Source organism: Propithecus coquereli, unplaced genomic scaffold (assembly GCF_000956105.1).
Source record: "Propithecus coquereli isolate 6110/MARCELLA unplaced genomic scaffold, Pcoq_1.0 Scaffold20, whole genome shotgun sequence".
Classification (NCBI taxonomy): Eukaryota; Metazoa; Chordata; class Mammalia; order Primates; family Indriidae; genus Propithecus; species Propithecus coquereli.
In genome coordinates this window covers 12,630,069-12,649,698 of record NW_012144967.1, presented here as the reverse complement: position 1 = coordinate 12,649,698, position 19,630 = coordinate 12,630,069, and the positions used below count along the sequence as shown (strand labels likewise).

Here is a 19,630-nt window from a genome sequence, read left to right as displayed (position 1 = left end):
AAAAATATATATATAGTGTATTTTACATGTGTGTGTGTGTGTGTGTGTGTGTGTGTAGTGTATGATATAAGTGACAGCTGAAGCCAAGAGAGTAGATGAGACCATCTCTATCTCCTCCCCCCCACTGTGGCTTCAGCCAAACCTGCTGCTTTAAGTTTCCACGTGCCCAGTAATCATTCACGTGGCTCAACCCAACCACCCCAAATCTCTGTTATTACCTGTAGATCACCTGCTTTCTCTTCCCTAATGGACACTATGGGTTCCTTGGCCATGTCTCTAGTGTTCCATGAGAGTATACAATTTTAAACATTACAGAAACTTTGTACCTGGTAAGCGGTAGGTATCTCCAAACCCAACGTGTTTCTTGAAGGCCTTTTAATTAGGGCTGAACCCTTCTCTGAGGCGCTGATCCTCTCAGACACTGCCCCAAAAAGAAGTCTCTTGGGAGACTGAATACTTTGAACTGGAGAATTTTCTCTTTGGTCTACAAGTCAAAATAGCAACAATATTTAATTCTTTCTCAACTCCTGCCCTCCCAATTCTATTAAAACAGCCAGTCTGTGCAAGAAAGAAGATAATTATTTTTGAGAGCAACTGGGGAGAAAATCCCACCTAATTATGCCAGCAATGCAATGATTGCTGCCTTCCTGAATTTTAATAAGACTGCATATTAACCCCAGCTCCTATGTTAGAAAATGTAGGCAATTGAAATAATTTATAAATATAAAAACACTTATCTATTAACCATGCTAATCATGGATAAAAGAATGCATAACATAAAAACTGATATCACCTTCCACCTGGGATACTTAACATACCTCAGGATTTGGCTGTATCACGGAAATTATGGGTAATTTCTTTTTGAATGAATACCAATAGTGTGGACAACCAATTGTATGAATCCAAGGGATGACTTATTACAAAGGATATGGATTCACCTAGTTATTGCCCTGAACCTCAACTACACATGCCTATTCTACTTTCCAATGTCAAGAAAGAAAACGTCAGATTTCATGCTTCTTTTCCCCAAAGCACAGACTAGTGAAGGCAGATGGGCCCGCGTCGTTACCTGACTTGTCTTGCTGGAATGAGTGGACTCTTTGCACACTTCGAGACTTTGGCTGAGACAAAGAATAGAAGGAACCAGAATTTGTCCTGCTAAGTGACAACTGCTTGATTCGAGGACTTCGTCTCAAACTTATTTCTGTAAAACCAGAACCACAGTAAGTAACTAGGGAGAACTATAAGCTTGATATTTTCCTGTGTTGTCAGAAATGGGCGAAATTTATACAATACCACATAAAAGATGGAAATTCAACAAACCATTGGCTTTAAGAGGTTCTGCAGTATCTCTTAAAAAGCTAAGAGGGGTTTGATACCTGGTCCCAACAAACATATTAAAAAAAACACTGACACAAAAGACTGTCACCTTCAGAAGCCTCATAAACTGCCACCTTTAAGCATAATGTAGGGTGAAAAAACGTATGTGTGTGACTTTTGTGGGAAAAAAAAATGCAGGTTAGGTCTCATATGTATATATATGTATAATATATATTACACACATTTGTATAGAAATAATAGCAGTAAGAATGTATGTTAAAATGTTAACAGAGTATTCCTGAATTGAGGAATTATCAAATGATTTTTAAAATTTTGAGTTCTCTATATTTTCTGATTTTTCCACAATGAACATGAATTACTTGAACAATTACAAAAGAAGTTAGTTTTTAAAAACTCCTCCTTTGTCATATATATTTTTAAAATAAGGCACTGTACAACACAGTAGTTTAGCCCTACTCTGAACTGGAAATCTATTGTGTAAAATTATTTCTTCTCCAGAAATTCTCGCTAAATTCTGTGTAAAAGAACAGTCACTTTTAAATACTTACTGAGCTATATTGTGGATCCAGAGCCATCACAATTTCTGTAAAATATCTTAAGATATGCAGAGTGACAATACAAGTGCAGAAAGGTTTTCACAGAAGCTAGGTAGAATGCATTAAAAAAAAAAAGGTAACACTCACCATCTCCCTTTTCAGGGGACTCTTCAACAACGTCAATATCAACACCAGGATCAGAGGATCTTGAGGAACAACAAGCACAAAGATTATTCAATATCACTAGTAATCAATACACATTAAAGAGAGAGACAGCTTCTCATCTAACAAAGTAACAAAGATCACAGGGTTTGATAATACAAATATTGGTCAGCACTCTCATACGATTATTGTCGAGCGTGAGGTGGTTAGAATGATTATTTTTTTAAAGCAATTTTACATCAAAATTTATTTAAAAATAGATTAATATTTTAAATTCCACTAATGCATTAAAAAATTATACCTAAGTAGCAGACTGCCACAGTAAAGAGTAGCAACATTCAAATTTCTGTTTAAGAGCCTTAATTTCTGCCAATTTGTCAAGGGCTTTATTAAAAAAATCAGTTAAAAAAAATATATATCCTTTGACCCACTAATTTCACTTCTTGCATCTTATCCTATAAACTTTCACAAGTGTGTAAAATTTGTACATAAATAATGTCAAGACGGATTCTTGACAAGATGAAGTGGCACACTTCTCCCTATTCCCCTTGAAATACAGCCAAAAACCCCTTGGCATTATATATAAAATAAACAGAAGGTGACTCTGATAGGTGGAGAGAAGAAGATATCTGGCGTGGGACCTCGGGGCCCTCACAATAGACAGGGTAGAGAGTTCCCTGGGTTTTCTTTTTGCTGCATATACCCCAGAGTGGGTGTAGGAGAAGCTGACTACCTGGATACACCAACAGGAGCAGATAAAAAATGCCCGAGGAATGAGCTCTCTCAACCCGAAGAAGCAGGAAAGCAGCAGCCAAGCAAGACAAAAAACTTTCAGACAGTAACTACCCTACTGCAGCCAAGCACCACGGAAAAAACTGCAGCCCTACCCACACCTCCACGAGCAAAGGCCGAGTTGGGATCCTAGACTTCCAGCCTTCCCCATGTCAACAGATGAATGGATTTAAAAATTATGGAATATCCATCCATTCAATGGAATACTACTGAGCAATAAATGAACTATTGCATGCAACAACATGGATAAATCTTAAAACAACTACGCTGGGTGAAAGAAACCAGACGAGTACACTCTGTATGGTTCTCCTGCCCTCATAGTTTATAGAACAGTCTTTGGGTATAAGCAATACAGTTAAGATTTAAGTCATATAGGTTAAGAGAAGGCAAGCAGTGGCCTACAAGGTTGTCATGAAGGTGGTGTGGGTGTGTGAAGAAGCCTGGACCAGGATGTCACTCACCTGCCCTTGATTTGTCTATGAAGTAGCCTTCTGGAGATTTGCTTATGGACTGGAGTCTCAGCCACATTCTTAGTCAGCAGTTTGTGATAACCTAAAATGTAAAAACAGCCTCAATTATAAATTTCACTTAACCTTACCAAGCAGCAGTAAGACAAAGGGAGCTGTTTGATGTCTATATGGCTTGTCACCTAGCTGGACTGGATCTTTATGGTCTTTGGGCTAAGTTCTGTGCTCAAAGGACTCAACTTAACATGATAGAACAGATTATCAGCACCGTTAAAGAGTAAATAATGACACAAGCCAATGTAAATATAGAATTATTTATCTAATAAGTAATCCTGCAAAAATAAAAAGTGCTTACTTGGTAGGACTAACACATCCATCCACCTAGTTGGTGGTTCTAGTACTTATGATTAAATGAAATAAAATATGTGAAAATACTGATATACCACATAAGTGTTAATTGTTAAGATAAATCTAGCTGGCACAAAATTTCTCTGCAGAGTAGAAAGCCGGGCTACTCATGGAAGGACTGATTTAAAGTGCGTTAGAAACGACTAGACAGAGGAGTGGCAGCAGGCATGGTAAATGAGGGCCTCCAAACAAACCTCCATAAAATGAATGAGAGCCCTGGCAAAAACAGCCCCAGATCACATTTCTCGGAACTCTGGAGATTGACTAAAGGTTTGTGACAATCTAGGGAGTATTTATTCAAGGAAAATGGCTGAATCTCAGTAAGTACAGTGAGCTTTGTGGAGGTTTAATAACTTGCCCTAGTCTCTAGCCCCTCTCCCTGGCCCTGGGGCAGCCTTAAAGACCAAGAGCCCACAATCACAGTGAAAACCAGCAGCCTCTGGATGGGGCGGAAGGGGATGGGAGCTCCTCCAAAGCCGCAATCTTAGGTGACTGTCGTCATTCGACCTGTCTTGGTAGTTCCTTGGAAAATCCTATTCACAAGGCTCGTCTCAATTTCACCTGACTCAGAACTCAGTGCAAACCACCTTTTCCTAGGGAGCATTTACTAAAAACAATCACTAACAGTTGTTAAATATCACAGCTACCCGCGGTGGTAATAACATACGATACAAACAACAAGCTGACAGAATTCTGTGTAAAATAAGTCACTTTTAAAAACAAGCTGACAAAAAGTTTAACATGGAAAACTAGGGAATGGGATGCCCATGGGGGACTTTGCAAACCTCAGACACATTCCTGTGTACCTAAAAGTCCACCCGCATGTATAGAGCTGCGTGTGTGCCCAGGACAGACCTGAGAGGTCCCTAAGCTATCACCTCTAGCTAACCTTAAGGCTCTGGGAAAGCAGAAAGCAAAGTGGAGTTGTAAACGGCCTGGCTGAGTGCTGAAGGCATGACTCAACATGTACACAGCACCCCTCTGCAGAGGCTGTGAAACTTACACGTTCTAGGCATTTAAGGAAATTTCTGTCCCGTAAGACAACCAAGCAGAGGCTTTAGTGGCCACGCATGACAAAGAATACAGAATTTAAAGAATTAGTTCAGAAAAGTTATTAAACAAAGCCATCAACAATAGCAATAAACCTTGGTGTGGGGTGGGTAGGTAGGGTGAGTCTGATTGTTAGAGTTGCCTCATTATATTATTTAAAACATCTGGTTGTAGTCAAAATTATGAGACATGCAAAGAAACAAAAAAGTATGGCCCATACTCAGGAAAAAATAAAAAATCAGTCAATACTCTGTCCCTGAGGAAGTCCAGATATTGAATTTATTAGAACAAGACTTTAAATCAGCTATTTTAAATATTCCAAAGAACTAAAAAAACCTATATCTAAAGAACTAAAGGAAAGTGTGAGACTGATGACTTGCCAAATAGAGACTATCATAAAAAAGCAGCAAATAGAAATTCCAGAGTTGAAAAGTATAATAACTAAAATGAAGAATTCATTAGGGGGATCAATAGCAGCAATTTGAAGACAAGTTAATTGAGACTATTCAGTCTGAGACAGAAAGGAAAAAGAATAAAGAAAAACAAACAGTGGCACCATCAAGCATAACAACATGCACATTCGGGGAGTCCTATAAGGAAAGGATAGAGAAAGGGGCAGAACGAGTATTGAGAGAAACATTGGCCAAAAATGCTGTAAGCTTGATGACAGGCATTACATATCCAAGAAACTCGATAAACCCAAGTAGGATACAAAGAGATCCAAACATGGACAAATCATAATCAAACCGTCAAAAACGAAAAAGAGAGGATCTTAAAAGAAGCCAGATTCAGCCACGTACAGTGGCTCATGCCTGTAATCCCAGCACTTTGAGAGGCTGACGTAGGACAATTGCTTGAGTCCAAGAGTTCAAGACTAGCCTGAGTAATATAGTGAGAACCTGTCTCTACAAAAAATTTTAAAGATTATCTGGGCGTGGTGGCACACACCTGTAATCCCAGCTATTTGGGAGGCTAAGGCAGGACTGTTTGAGTCCAGGAGTTTGAGGTTGCAGTGAGCTATGATTGGGCCACTGCACTCTAGCCAGGGCAACAGAGCAAGACCCTGTATCAAAACAAAAGAACAAACAAAAGAAGCCAGATTCCAGTTAAGACCGGTTAAAAAAAAAAAAAAAAAGCCAGAGTGCAGCAATTCATCATGAACAAAGGAGCCTTGATAAGATTAACAGCTGATTTCTCATCAGAAATAAAGGACCAATAGCAGTGCAATGACATATTCGAAGTGCTGAGAAGAAAAAAAGACTGTCAACCATGAATACTATACCCCCCAAGAAACTATCATTCAAAAATGAAGGAGAAATTGGCACACTCCCAGATGAAAACAAAACAACACAATTTGTTGCTAGCAGATTGATCCTACATGTAAAATTCTAAAGGGAGTCCTTCAAGCTGAAAGGAAAGCACATTAGAACCCGAATTCGCATGAAGAATTAAAGAGCACTGGTAAAGGTAACTACATTAGTAAGACAGATAAAAGTATTTTTTGTTTTTAACTTTTTTCCTGTGATTTAAAAGATAAATAAATCTGTGTTGATGGGCATACAACATATAGAGATATAATTTACATGACAATGTAGTACAAAGAAAGGATAGGAAATACAACTATATACAAGCAAAGTTTTTATAAACTACTGATGTGAAATTGGAATTAATTTAAACTAGTTGTTATAAATTAAGATATTAATTGCAATCCCCAGAGGGAGGAATGGCATGCAAAATGGTGGTGAGGTAAGCTCTAGGGGTTGGTCCCTCCACCAAAGTAACTAGTAAACTAGAAAAAAGATCAGAATCAAACTATTTTGGAACCTGGAAACTGGATACATAACAACCTGGGAAGTGTGTGATGAAGGGAGGGGCTGATCTTCAGTAAGGGAATAATGTACATCAACCAGCTACCATCCTCCTTTCTTCAGCCCTGCTGCAGCCATGGGGACAGCAGCCCGTATTCCTGGAGCAGCTGCTGGTGCCAGGGCAAACAGTGGGGATATAAAGATTTGGGGTGGCATGCTTTGGTCAAGCTGGCAGATCCCTGTGGGACCAGCCCTCTCAGGCTGCAGCAGCTTTCCCGCATAGCATCTATTAGAACGTTTTAAAGAGAGAGAAATACCTTTTTCCCCCTCCTTTTGGAGCCAGACATTTTGGAAAAATTTTGTCAGATCATGGGCTGACCACAGAGATAACAGATAGAACTTCAGTGACTATACACAATATATGTACTTTATAAAAATAGTTTGGAAAAGGCACAAATGAACAGCTGCAGCACTCAATAAGAAAAGATCAGCAATCCCTGAGGGTTAGGAGAATCTGATTTCCACAGTTAACACATATCATATCCTTCATAACTAGTTCTCAACAAAAAAATTACAAAGCTTACAAAAAACCAGAAAATATGGCCCATTTATAGGATAAAAGAATTTGGCAGAAACTATCCCCAAGGCAGCCCAGATACTGGAATTACTAGTCAAAGATGTTATATCAACTTTTCTAAATATGCTTAATGAAACCATGGACAAAGAACTAAAGGAAATCAGGAAAATAATGTATGGACAAAATGAGAATATCAATAAAGCAATAGAAATTCTAAAAAAGAACCAAACGAAAATTCTGGAGCTGAAAAGTACAATAGCTGAAATGAAAAATTCATTAGAGAAGTTCAACCACAGATTTGAATGTGCAGGAGAAACGATCAGTGAACTAAAAGATGAACAAAGCCCGAGAGACCTGTGGGACACCATCAATTGTACTAACATAAGCATCGTGGGAACCCTGGAAGGAGAAGAGGCAGAAAAAGTGGCAGAAAATATTTTTGAAGCAATAGTGGTCGAAAACTTCCTAAATCTGATGAAAGACAGGAACCTACACATCCAAGAAAGAAGTTCAATGAACTCCAAGCAGAAAAAACTCAAAGAGATCCACACTAAGACACATTACAGTCAAATTATCAAAACCCAAAGACAAAGAGAATCTTGAAACCATCAATAGAGAAGCAATTTAATAAGTTTAACAGTTGACTTCTCATCAGAAACCTTAGAGGCCAGAAGGCACTGGATGACATATTTAAAGTCCTGAAAGAAAAAAGGTTGTCAACCATGAATTCTATGTCCTTCAAGATTAAAGTAGAAATTAAGATATTTCCAGGTAAACAAAAGCTGAAGGAGTTCATTACCAGTAGACTTGCCCTACAAGAAACGCTAACGTCTTGTCATAGTTGAAGTGTTCAAAAGAAAGAAAAGCTGAGGCAGTGCTGCAAGCTAAAATGAAAGGGCATTAGACAATAACTTGAAGCCATAAGAAGAAATAAAAAACACTGGTAAAGGTAATATACCTCTGTATATTTACACAGGTAAATATAAAAGCCAGTATTATGATACTTTTGGTTTGCAACTCCTCTTTTTTCCCTGTATGATTTAAAAGGCAAATGCATAAAACAATAATTATAAATCTGTATTAATGGGCACACAACATATAAAGATGTAATCTATAACAATAACAATATAAAGGGGGAGACAGAAATATATATGAGCAGTGTGTTTTACTATTGAAACTAAGTTAGTTTTATTCAAACTAGGTTGTCTTAAGTTTTAACATATTAATTGTGATGTCTAAGGTAACCAATGAGCAAATAACTAAAAAATACACGAAAAAGAAAGAAGGGAATCACAAAAGAACACTACAAAAAAATTAGCTAAATACCAAAAAAGGCAGTAACAAAGGAATTAAGAAACAAAAAGGCATAAAATACATAAAAAACAAATAGGAATGGCAGAAGTCATTCCTTATCAGTAATCACATTAAATATAAGTGGATTAAACACTGTAATTAAAAAGCAGAGATTGGCCAGGCGTGGTGGCTCACGCCTGTAATCCTAACACTCTGGGATGCCATGGCAGGTGGATCGCTCAAGGTCAGGAGTTCGAGACCAGCCTGAGCAAGAGCAAGACCCCGTCTTTACTAAAAATAGAAAGAAATTTATCTGGACAACTAAAAATATATGTATACAAAAAATTAGGTGGGCATGGTGGCACACGCCTGTAGTCCCAGCTACTTGGGAGGCTGAGGCAGTAGGATCACTTGAGCCCAGGAGTTTGAGGTTGTTGTGAGCTATGATGACACCACGGCACTCTAGCCTGGGCAACAGAGGGAGACTCTGTCTCAAAAAAAAAAAAAAGCAGAGATTGGCAGAATAGATAAAAAGACACAGCTTGAAAGTAAAAGGACAGCAAAAGATGTTCTATGCAAAAGAGGTGGGGTGGCTATATTATCATCAAAGCCATAGAAGGTTACAAGAGACAAAGTACATTACACATTGATAAAAAGTTCATTTGATCAAGGAGATGTAACAATTATAAACATATACACACCAAACAAGAGTCCCAAAATATATGAAGCGAAAACTGACAACTGAAGGGAGAAATGGATAATTCAACAATAATAGTTGGAGACTTTAATATTCCACTTTCAATAATGGATAGAACAATTAAACAGAAGTCCAACAAGTATTGCTCCATAAATTAATATTGCTATATTAGAGACAGAATTGATTTCAGGAGTTTTGCAGGGCTTTGCCCTGAAGGAATATGTGAACATGTTAGTTTGCATATCAAAAGCTGCCTCACCTCGGGAGGGCATCTCAAAGGTCAGTGACAGCTGCTTTCCAAGGTGACCCTGCAGTCTCAAACCTGTGGTTTTCGCCTGCTTTGAACGACAAAGCAGGTTTGCATGGAGCCACGGGATGAGAGCTGATCAAAGCGTGCCAGCCCAAGAGACAGACATTTGCAGCTAAAAGCAATTAGCCCAAGGGACAATTCCTGCTTGACTCCTGACTACCTGTCTCCATTCACAATAACTAGATAAAGAAATATGGAGCCACTATGTCTCTGTTTAACCCTTCTGTTAAGTGATAGATTTATCTTAGAAGTTTGTCTTTGAAAGATTTTGTAACCATTTGTTCATGTAGATAGAGTTAATTAAGGGATCTATAGAAGCCTTTTGAAAGACTTTTAACCTAAAATGAACTACCTGTTATTATGTAAACCTGTTACCCCTGGCAACCAATCTCTTGTACCTAGAAATACTGATGTGAAACTTCACTCGTGGCCTCACAGTTCACGGAAATACTGTGGGGTCTCCTGAGCCCCCCTTTATAAATCTATATCTATAAAACTGTATCTTCGTCTCTGTGTATTCTTTTATTTCTATATTTTATTATTTTCTATTTTCTATTATTTCCTTACCCTTTGCGATGACCCCTGCCTAAGGGACCCGATTTTTTGCTGAGAGTGTAGCTAACTCCCCATAAACAAGGAAACAGACTTGAACAACAGCATAAACCAACTAGACCTAACACATACATCTACAGAACACTTCATCCAACAAGAGCAAAATACACAATCTTCTCAAGCACACATGGAATATTCTCCAGGATAAGCCAAATGTTAGACTATAAACCAAGTTTCAAATTTAGGATTGAAATCATACAAAGTATGTTCTCCAGTCACAATAGAATGAAACTAGAATCAATAACAAGTGAATCTGGGAAACACAAATACATGGAAACTAATGTGCTGCTAAATACCAGTGAGTCAAAGAAGAAACCACAAGGGAAATTAGGAGAGTATTTTGAGATGATGAAAATGAAAACATATCATACAAAATTTACAAGATACAGATAAAGCAGTGCTTTGTGGTTGTAAATCCCTGTATTAAAAAAAGAAAATCTTGGCTGGGTGCAGTGGCTCACACCTGTAACCCTAGCACTCTGGGAGGCTGAGGCAGGAGGATTGCTTGAAGTCAAGAGTTCCAGACCAGGCTGAGCAAGAGCAAGACCGCGTCTCTACTAAATATAGAAAAAATTGGCCAGGTGTGGTGGTGTGCACCTGTAGTCCCAGCTACTCAGGAGGTTGAGGCAGGAGGATTGCTTGAGGCCAGGAGTTTGAAGTTGCAGTGAGCTATGATGATGCCACTGCACTGTACCCTGGGGGACAGAGAGAGACTGTATCTCAAAAGAAAAAAAAAAAGATCTCAAATCAATAATCTAAACTTCATCTTAAAAAACTGCAAAAGAGCAAACTAAATCCAAAGCAAGTAGCGGTAAGGAAATAATGAAATAGAGATTATAAAAACAATAGAGAAAAGTCAATGATACCAAAAGTAAGTACTTTGAAAAGATCAACAAAATTGACAAACTTTTAGCTCAATTGATCAAGAAAAAAAGCAGTAAGACTCAAACTAATAAATCAGGAATGAAAGAGAGTATGTTACTACCAAACTTACAGAAAGAACCCCCTTTTTGTTGGTTACCATGAAATGTAATACCTTTAGTCTTCTTGAAATTGTCAAGTTTATATTCTAGACCTTCCACAGCTGACACAGAATGGCTTCTAGGCAACCCCCGCTTTAGTGATCTCTCTGAAGGAGAAAGCATTTCCTGGTTGAAGAGATTTCTTCGAACTTTAGTCACTTCTGAAAGCATCACCAAAATTAAAAAAAGAAAGAAAAGATAAAAAGAAAAAGAAATTAAAAAAAGAAAAAGCCAAATATTATTACCAATAAATCCAAGAAAAAGAAAGATATCCAAAACAGAGAAGCTGCTTAAGGAAACTACTCTATAGACGGACTACTATATTTACATTTACTAATAAGATTTCCTTAAATAGTACATTCCTATGATGTATTAAAGGTATTCTTACAGATTCAAAAAATTTGGTATATTTTTTACATGAGGTAGGGGTCCAATATCATTCTTGTGCATGTTGTCTCAGCACCATTTGTTCAAGACCACTTATTCCCCATTGAATTGTCATGGCGCCCTGGTAAAAATTCAGTTGACCATAATAAATGCTAAGGTGTTAATTCTTTTTTAAATATTAGGTAGACTTAAGCAGTGAAGCCATCTAGTCCTGGGCATTGCTTTGTGGGTAGTTTTTTGATAACTAATTCAGTCTTTTCACTTTTTATAGATCTATTCAGATTTTCTATTTCTTCTTGAGTCTGTTTTCTGTAGTTTGGGTCTTCCTAGGAATTTGTCCATTTCATCTAGGTTATCTAATCTGTTGGTATACAGTTGTCCATAGTATTCCATTACAAATTCAATTTAAAAACAACTTCTAGGAACACAAGGAAAGCCCACATCACTTATTAAATTAGAAGCTTTACTCACTGTAAGTAAAAAGATGGCTAATATAGGTCACAGTTGCTTTTTATTTTTGATTATTTTTCTCATCTTAGACCTTTTTGTTGCTTTGTATTCAGCTCAGCTTTGAGTAGAAACTGTTCAATTCCACAGATTTCATTCTTTTTCTCACTATTTTACTAATCTGCTGTATTATTTTAAATTTTCTTTTTGACTCCAAAGCATGAGAGTTTAGACTCAAAGTTATAAAAAATAGCTGAAAAGTTGAGAAATACTTGACAAAGCTAGTAAGATAACACCTTAATCTTAAGTAAGATCGCTTAGTGGAGGTGATTAAAAAAAAATCACCAAGGGTGAATTCTTCCAAGAACAAACATTTAAATAAAAACCAAATAATCCAGGATCCATAAACTAGGAGCAGGCCTTGTGTTTATCCATCAATGACATGTACATTAAGAACATCAAAAATTATTACTCTATCTTCATTATAAGAGTTACTGTTACCTGACTTAAGCTGTCTATGAAACTGATTTATGACCTTAAAATCAAATTTAATTTGTTATTTTCTATTTTTCCCAATGTTTTGAAAAGTTTAATATCTACAGAAACTTTCAAAGAATAAAATAAACATATACTCATTGCTAAAATTCACCAACTGTCAACAGTTTTTTTCTCCATCTCTCTCTCTACATATATACAATTTCCCTCCCTAAACACTGGAGAATAAGTTGCAAACATACAATTGTTCCCTATAGGTCAGCACATATCTCCCAAGAACAAGGACATTTTCCTACATAACCCCAATGCCATTATTACACTCAAAATATTTTTAACATTGATACAGTATTATCTAGCATAAATTCCTTCTTCACATCGCTCTAATTGTTTCAATAATATCTTTTCTAGCTTGTTTCCCCCTAAATTTAAGATCCAAGTGGGGATCATGAAGTGCATTTAGCTGTCATGCTCAAACTCCTTTCATATAAAACAGTTCTATTGCCTCTTTTCTTTCTTTGTCCTTTCATAAAATGGTGTTTTTTGAAATATTTAAGGCCAGTTATTTTGTAGAGTAAAATATTTTGAGACCATGTAACCATCTTATTCCCCTGGGGTATGTATGGTACTAGGACATACATTATGAACCCACAATGTCATAAAACCACAATTTAAAACTGTATTTAGCTGTTTAAATGCATACAATCAAAATAATTGGTCATTCTAGTGGATAAATGCATATACTGAGAAAACAAGTATACCTTGTACTGTATCTTTCACTGGGAGTGGAGGCTGCTGAAAAGCAGGGTGAGAGTTCTCCTGAAAGATGAAAAAAGTCCAAAAAGAAAATTGAAATAGGCATTCATTAAAATAAAAATTTCATATGAGCCCTTTGACCCTTGCAAGTTCACTTTAGAATGCACAAAAATAGATATATTCCAAAGATACTCCCAGCTGCATTGTGACAATAGAAACACCATAAATGCCCCCCAAAAATAAAACAATTAAATAAAGTATACACCCATCCAATGTAGACATTAAAAGAATAAGGAAGACCTATATATACAGGTTGAGCATCCCTAATCCTGAAACCTCCAAAATCCAAAACTTTTTGAGCACTGACGTGACACTCAAAGGAAATGCTCATTGGAGTATTTCGGATTTCCAGATTTGGGATGCTAAACCAGTAAGCATACGTACTGTAAATATTCCGAAATCCAAAAAAAATCTGAAATCTAAAATACTTCTTGTCCCAAGGATTTTGGATAAAAGATACTCAACCTGTACTAACTAGCATAGAAAAGAGATCTGTGTGACAGGGAAAAAGAAAAGGAAAAAAAAAAAAAAAAGCAAAAAGCAGAATAATAAGTACCGTAAGTTAAATCTTTTTAAATGTTTATGCATATGTGTGTACATAACAGATATGTATAAAGCTTCGGTGTTTGTTACTGGTATATACAGAAAAGGGCCTGGATATATACACAACAAATTGTCATTGGTGATTACTTCTGAAGAATGGATGGAGAAGGGACACTCTAATTTTTTACTTTATATGTTTCATCTTTTTAATGATGATCATGTATCTTTTATATCTAAAAAATAAGGGAAAAGCCATATAAATTGATTAGAGAGTGGCTACTCTCAGGAACATATCTGTATCAAACTGCTATTTACTTGCTATTACATTAGAGGATTCAAGATTCTAAACCTTAGTTGCATCTAAACAAGGGAATGATTTTTAAAGATTTGGGTTTTTTTAAATCATGCCATTGTAATAATTGAAGCACGAACTACTGCATGTGCAGAAACTTAAATGATCTCAGTGAGACAACCAAGGTCTTCCTGGTAAGACATGAAACGTGGTTATTCTTGGTCATTTATATTGGTTGGTAATAACTCTTTTAAAGAGTTAAATTAAAATGTAAAAATATGTTGTACATCCAATTTCCTAATCCAGAGGTCAGCAAACTACAGCATGCAGACCAAATCTGGGCCACTTCTTGTTTTTGAAAATAAAATTTTATTGAAACACTGCCATGCCCATTTGTTTACATATCATCTCTGGCTGCCTTCCCACTACAATAGGATAATTAAGTAGATGTTACAGAGACTACGTGGCCTGAAAAGGCTACAACATTTACTATCCGGCCCTTTACAGAAAGTTTGTCAACCCTTGTTAATCCACATAACTCAAAGAAAAAGTAGGAGACTATGTCCAGGAGGTACTAGGGCAGGATCAAACCCTTTTTTAATAATCACTGTGCTCTTTTGGAGTTAAGATATGCAAAGAAATCAATATGTATTAATGTAATTAATACATACATAATTAATATTATGTGTCTACACTTACACTACAAGTTCATTGTTTTTGAGTTAACTATATTGATCCTTCAAAGGACTCAGATTTATTCTATTAAAACTTAACATCTGGTATTTCAGTTAAACAACTGTCACTTATCTTTGGTACTGGCTTTGAAATAAGAAAACATTCTTTATCAACCAAAATCAAATCCTGATCTCAGTAAATCTGGTTTTTTGTTTTTTTTTTTTTTAATTTCAAGGTATTATGAGGGTACAAACATTATGGTTACACCTTATGTCTTTGCCTCACCCAAGCGAGGGTTAGAGGCATGCCCTTCCCCTCTACAATGCTCCCTGTGTCCTTTAGTTGCGGGTTTACCCCTCCATCCCCCTAATCCCTGGAGAGTATTACTGCCATGTGATCACACTAGTGTTGATCAGTTAGTACCAATTTGATGGCAAGTACAAGTGGAGCCCATTCTTCCAATCTTGTGGTAGCCTCACTTTGGATAATGGGCTTAAGTTTAATCCAGGAAAGTATAAGAGGTTCTAGATCACTGTGGTTTCTTATGATTGAGTAATATTCCATTGTATACATATACCAAATTTCAATAATCCACTCATGGATTGACGGGCACTTGGGTTGTTTCCACATCCTTGCAATAGTGAATTGTGCTGCCATAAACATTTGGGTGCAGATGTCTTTATCATAGAATGTTTTGTGATCTTTTGGGTAGATGCCTAATAGTGCTATTGCTGGATCGAATGGTATTTCTATTTTTAGCTCTTTCAGGTATCTCCAAATTCTTTTCCACAGAGGTTGCACTAATTTGCAGTCCCACCAGCAGTGTATGAGTAAATCTGGTATTAAACAAGCAAACATTCTTGGCCAATCTAAAACAAAAGTTTCAAAGAATCCTAGAAAGATCTGCAAATCATTGTAAAATCTAGTGAGAATAAAGTTCTGATAACTCTTGGCCATCCACTTTTGGATTTTACACTCTTCAATCAGGATTGTGAAATACATAAGATTTGCATTTTATTCACAGGTAAGGTATAGTAAGAAAGTGAACACCACTGACTGTTTTTATATTTTGACTGGATTGGATTCAGAGTTAACACCAATTAAATCTCTAAAAGAAATCCCACCCCCAGCTCCAAAGGACAGCTGTAAATATCTAGAAACAAAGAACAAACCACCATGGTAATAATTAATGTTTCTAAAGCTAGTTCTCATAGAATTTTAACTCTTCTCAGATAGTTCATGCAGCTTAAAAGTTTCATTGTATTTTTAGTCTCCCTTCTTTCCTTAGCAAGACATTAATTCCGAGTAAATAGATTCCAGCTAGAGTTCTTTTTAGTGCAACCAATAAAAACCTCAAGTCCTTCTATCTACTAACACTAACACTAACACTAATCACTAACAATAGTCCCTCCTTATCTGAGGTTTCACTTTCCTGCAGTCAACCACAGGCTGAAAATGGGTGAATACAGTATAAGACATTACTATTTTGAGAGAGAGAAACCACACCCACATAACTTTTATTACAGTATATGGCCACAATTATTTTTTTATTATTAGTTATTGTTAGTCTCTTACTGTGCCTAATTTATAAATTAAACTTTATCATAGGTATTTATTAATATGTACAGGAAAAAACAGTATATATAGGGTTCATTCAATACTATCTACAGTCTCAGGCATCCAGTTAGGGGTCTTGGAATGCATCTCCTGCGGATAAGGTGGGACTACTGGCTTCATGACAGTCATCTTCTTTTTTTGTTTTTAAACTTGTTATTGAAGTAAAACATAACTTACTGAAAAGTACTTCTGGTATGCAACCAAAGTCCTATTATGATTGTATGTTATTTTTTCAGTGACTATTTTGTTATTATTTTATGAGTTTTCTTAGTTAAAGATTTTGAATTAATTTATTCATTCCTAACTTTTACTTACTGTTTTTCTTCATATTACACCTCTAACTATCATACTCCTGGGTAAAATGGTTAATCTCTTAACAAATTCATATTTCTTTCTTAGATTACAGTTTTATACACATTCATAAGAACACTTAGTATTATTTCTGTATCCTCTGAAATCCCTTTTCTAAAAGTAGAGACACTGTCTATCATTCTTATTTATTGTGTCAGCTCAAGCTGGAACAATCAACTCTGTTAGTGTCATTTCTTATCTACTGGAGCTTACTTACTTTTTTTGTAGCTCTCTTGGACACTTTGGGAATTTCAATTTGTCGAAGATTCTGTGAAACCTCAGCAATGCTTTTATGTCTTATTAATGCATTTTTCCTTTTAAAAATGGAAAAAAAACAGTTAAGACACTCTAGAGTCTAGATGGAAGTTATATGTAATTAAATTTGAGTGGAACTACAGTCTAAAATTAAATCTTATTTCAAGAAAAGCCAGTTATCTTGGGGTTGGCCTGGATTTATAACAAAACAAGGCAACCCCAGAATTTCCTAAAGTGATTCCTATAAATTCAACTAATTATGAACAATGAAAAGCATCAAAGGAAATTTAAAAAGTAAGCTGACATCCTAGGCTTATTTCACAGCAGGCTCCCAGTTCCTGGAGACCTCATGTGGACAGCAAAGAAAGGCTTTGTGAACTACACAATAAACAGTCACATGCAACTGGCATTTCCCTTAGTAACAGACCCCATATATGATGGTAGTCCCATAAGATTATAATGGAGCATATTCAGAAATCTGATATATAGCAATTGATATTGGCATTGTAGATCAAGTAGGGGAAATGACTGCTATTCAGTAATGATGCTGGGACATTTGGTTTTCCATACGAAAAAATACATATATAAACATATATATATATCATCTAGGTTTGTGTAAGTACACTCTATGATGTTCACGCAATGGCAAAATTGCCAATGACACATTTCTCAGAACGCACCCCCATTATTAAGCAACACATGACTGTATATTCCCTAGATAATATAGAGTGTCAGATGCTCCTTGTTAGGAACTCCAACGTTGGCTTCTGTGATTTAGGCATTAAGGGCGACTATTAATTCAATAAATTATATGGACAAAGACACAACTGGACTATGGTTTAAAAACACCCTTTGTCAGAACTGTAACAGTGGAAGTAATTCCTTTGATTCCTCAAGCTCCTACCTTCTCTTTTTGGCCGATCTGGTACGAAGCTCCTCCAGTTGGTCGGATTCAGTGCTGCCTGACACTGATCTATGAGCACTTGCCACAAAAGGCACAGAAAGAAGTGGTGATTTGTTCTCTTGTGTCATGGAGTCATCACTGAAAAAATCTGTAGGAAGGACACCAGCCAGCTTCTGAGGAATCATAAACCCTAGGCTGTTGTAAAGATTTCCAAGTGTCTTTGGGATAGAGTCAATATACCTGTGGAAGAGATTGGTTAAATATGGAATGGAGAGTTACCATTTCACCTGCTCTATTGCCTCCCTCACCAGCTTGAAAAATAGCCTTACAATTCCACAATTCTGAGACAATACCATATGTAATTCTTGATAAAACAATTTTAAAGTTAACTCACAATCTCAAAATTTCCTCCAGAAACTTTGCTAGGTAGGCTGAGTCCTCAGTTAAACACACCGTGCGCAGCAAATGTGTCACCTGAAAGAGATTTTAAAAAATTATCATGTGCTCTCTACAGGGAAGCTGAAAGCGTCTACGGCACATTCCCAATGGCACTAAGTTATTCACTTGCCTCCTCCACTATTTGCTCCATATCATCTGTACTTTCAAGTATTGAAGGGCACTGCAGGCACATCTCCAAACGAAGAAACACCTGAAGCTGGCACCTTGAGAGAGAAAAATATTTGGTCATATCTACTTTGAATGCCACTTAACAGAAAGCTCCTTCCTTAAGCATAGATCTGTTTAGATAAGAAACAACAATCAGGCCGGGTGTGGTGGCTCATGCCTGTAACCCTAGCACTCTAGGAGGCTGCAGCGGGAGGATTCCTTGAGGCCAGGAGCTGAAACCAGCCTGAGCAACCCAGTCTCAACAGAAAAATAGAAAAATTAGCCAGGCGTGGCGGCATGTGCCTATAGTAGGCCCAGCGACTCAGGAGGCTGAGGCAGGAGGATCGCTTGAGCCCAGGGGTTCGAGATTGCACTGAGCAATGATGACACCACTGTATGCTAACTCTAGCCTGGGTGACAGAGCGAGACCCTGTCTCCAAAAAAAAGAATGGAAAGAAAAGAAAAAAAAAAAAAAAAGAAAGAACAATCAAAAAAGGGAAGAGCCAGTGCCTTCTCTAAGTACTGATGTGGTTATTAGAGAAATAGGTGGCTCAAACTGCATATTAGGACATCATAAAAATCTGTTACAAAAGCAGCTTTAAGCAACTGGCAATCTATTTTAAATGGATGCGAGCAAATCTCACAGTTTTGTTTTGGAGTTAACGGTTAAAAAAAAAAGTAGTTACTTACTCTCTTACTTTGTCTTCCTTATCCAGTTTTTTCCCTAGATTCTGTCGAAGACTTTTGCTATTTTTTAAGAGGTTACTTTTTACTTGATTCAGGCAGTTCACCTGAAAATACAAAATTATTATATAGAAGAATATTAAGCTACTCATCATTATTTCTAATTTCTTTCACAGTTGACTAATACCCTAAGAAGGGAAGTATATTCCCTTACAAATTTTCCTCTTCTTTCCATTTGAATAAAAAATAGTGAAATGAATACTCCTTTAAATCTTTAAAAAGAATATGGTAAAAAAATATATATATATTAATATTTGAGAGCAAACAGACGTGGCCAAAGTCCTATTATGATTGTATGTTATTTTTTCAGTGACTATTTTGTTATTATTTTATGAGTTTTCTTAGTTAAAGATTTTGAATTAATTTATTCATTCCTAACTTTTACTTACTGTTTTTCTTCATATTACACCTCTAACTATCATACTC

The 19,630-nt window shown here is 36.5% G+C and overlaps 1 protein-coding gene across 1 annotated transcript in view; it reads right to left on the bottom strand.

The window, feature by feature from the left end:
• TICRR (TOPBP1-interacting checkpoint and replication regulator) overlaps positions 1–19,630 on the bottom strand; it is a 49,089-nt gene that overhangs the window by 4,008 nt on the left and 25,451 nt on the right. The window contains exons 9-19 of the mRNA XM_012643682.1: positions 19,151–19,251; positions 18,423–18,516; positions 18,249–18,328; positions 17,855–18,094; positions 16,913–17,009; positions 13,163–13,220; positions 11,090–11,236; positions 3,293–3,383; positions 2,025–2,083; positions 1,070–1,204; positions 327–484 (exon numbers count right to left, since the gene is read on the bottom strand). Of these exons, the coding sequence (XP_012499136.1) occupies positions 327–484; positions 1,070–1,204; positions 2,025–2,083; positions 3,293–3,383; positions 11,090–11,236; positions 13,163–13,220; positions 16,913–17,009; positions 17,855–18,094; positions 18,249–18,328; positions 18,423–18,516; positions 19,151–19,251 (1,260 nt within the window). The remainder of the gene's footprint in view (positions 1–326; positions 485–1,069; positions 1,205–2,024; positions 2,084–3,292; positions 3,384–11,089; positions 11,237–13,162; positions 13,221–16,912; positions 17,010–17,854; positions 18,095–18,248; positions 18,329–18,422; positions 18,517–19,150; positions 19,252–19,630) is intronic.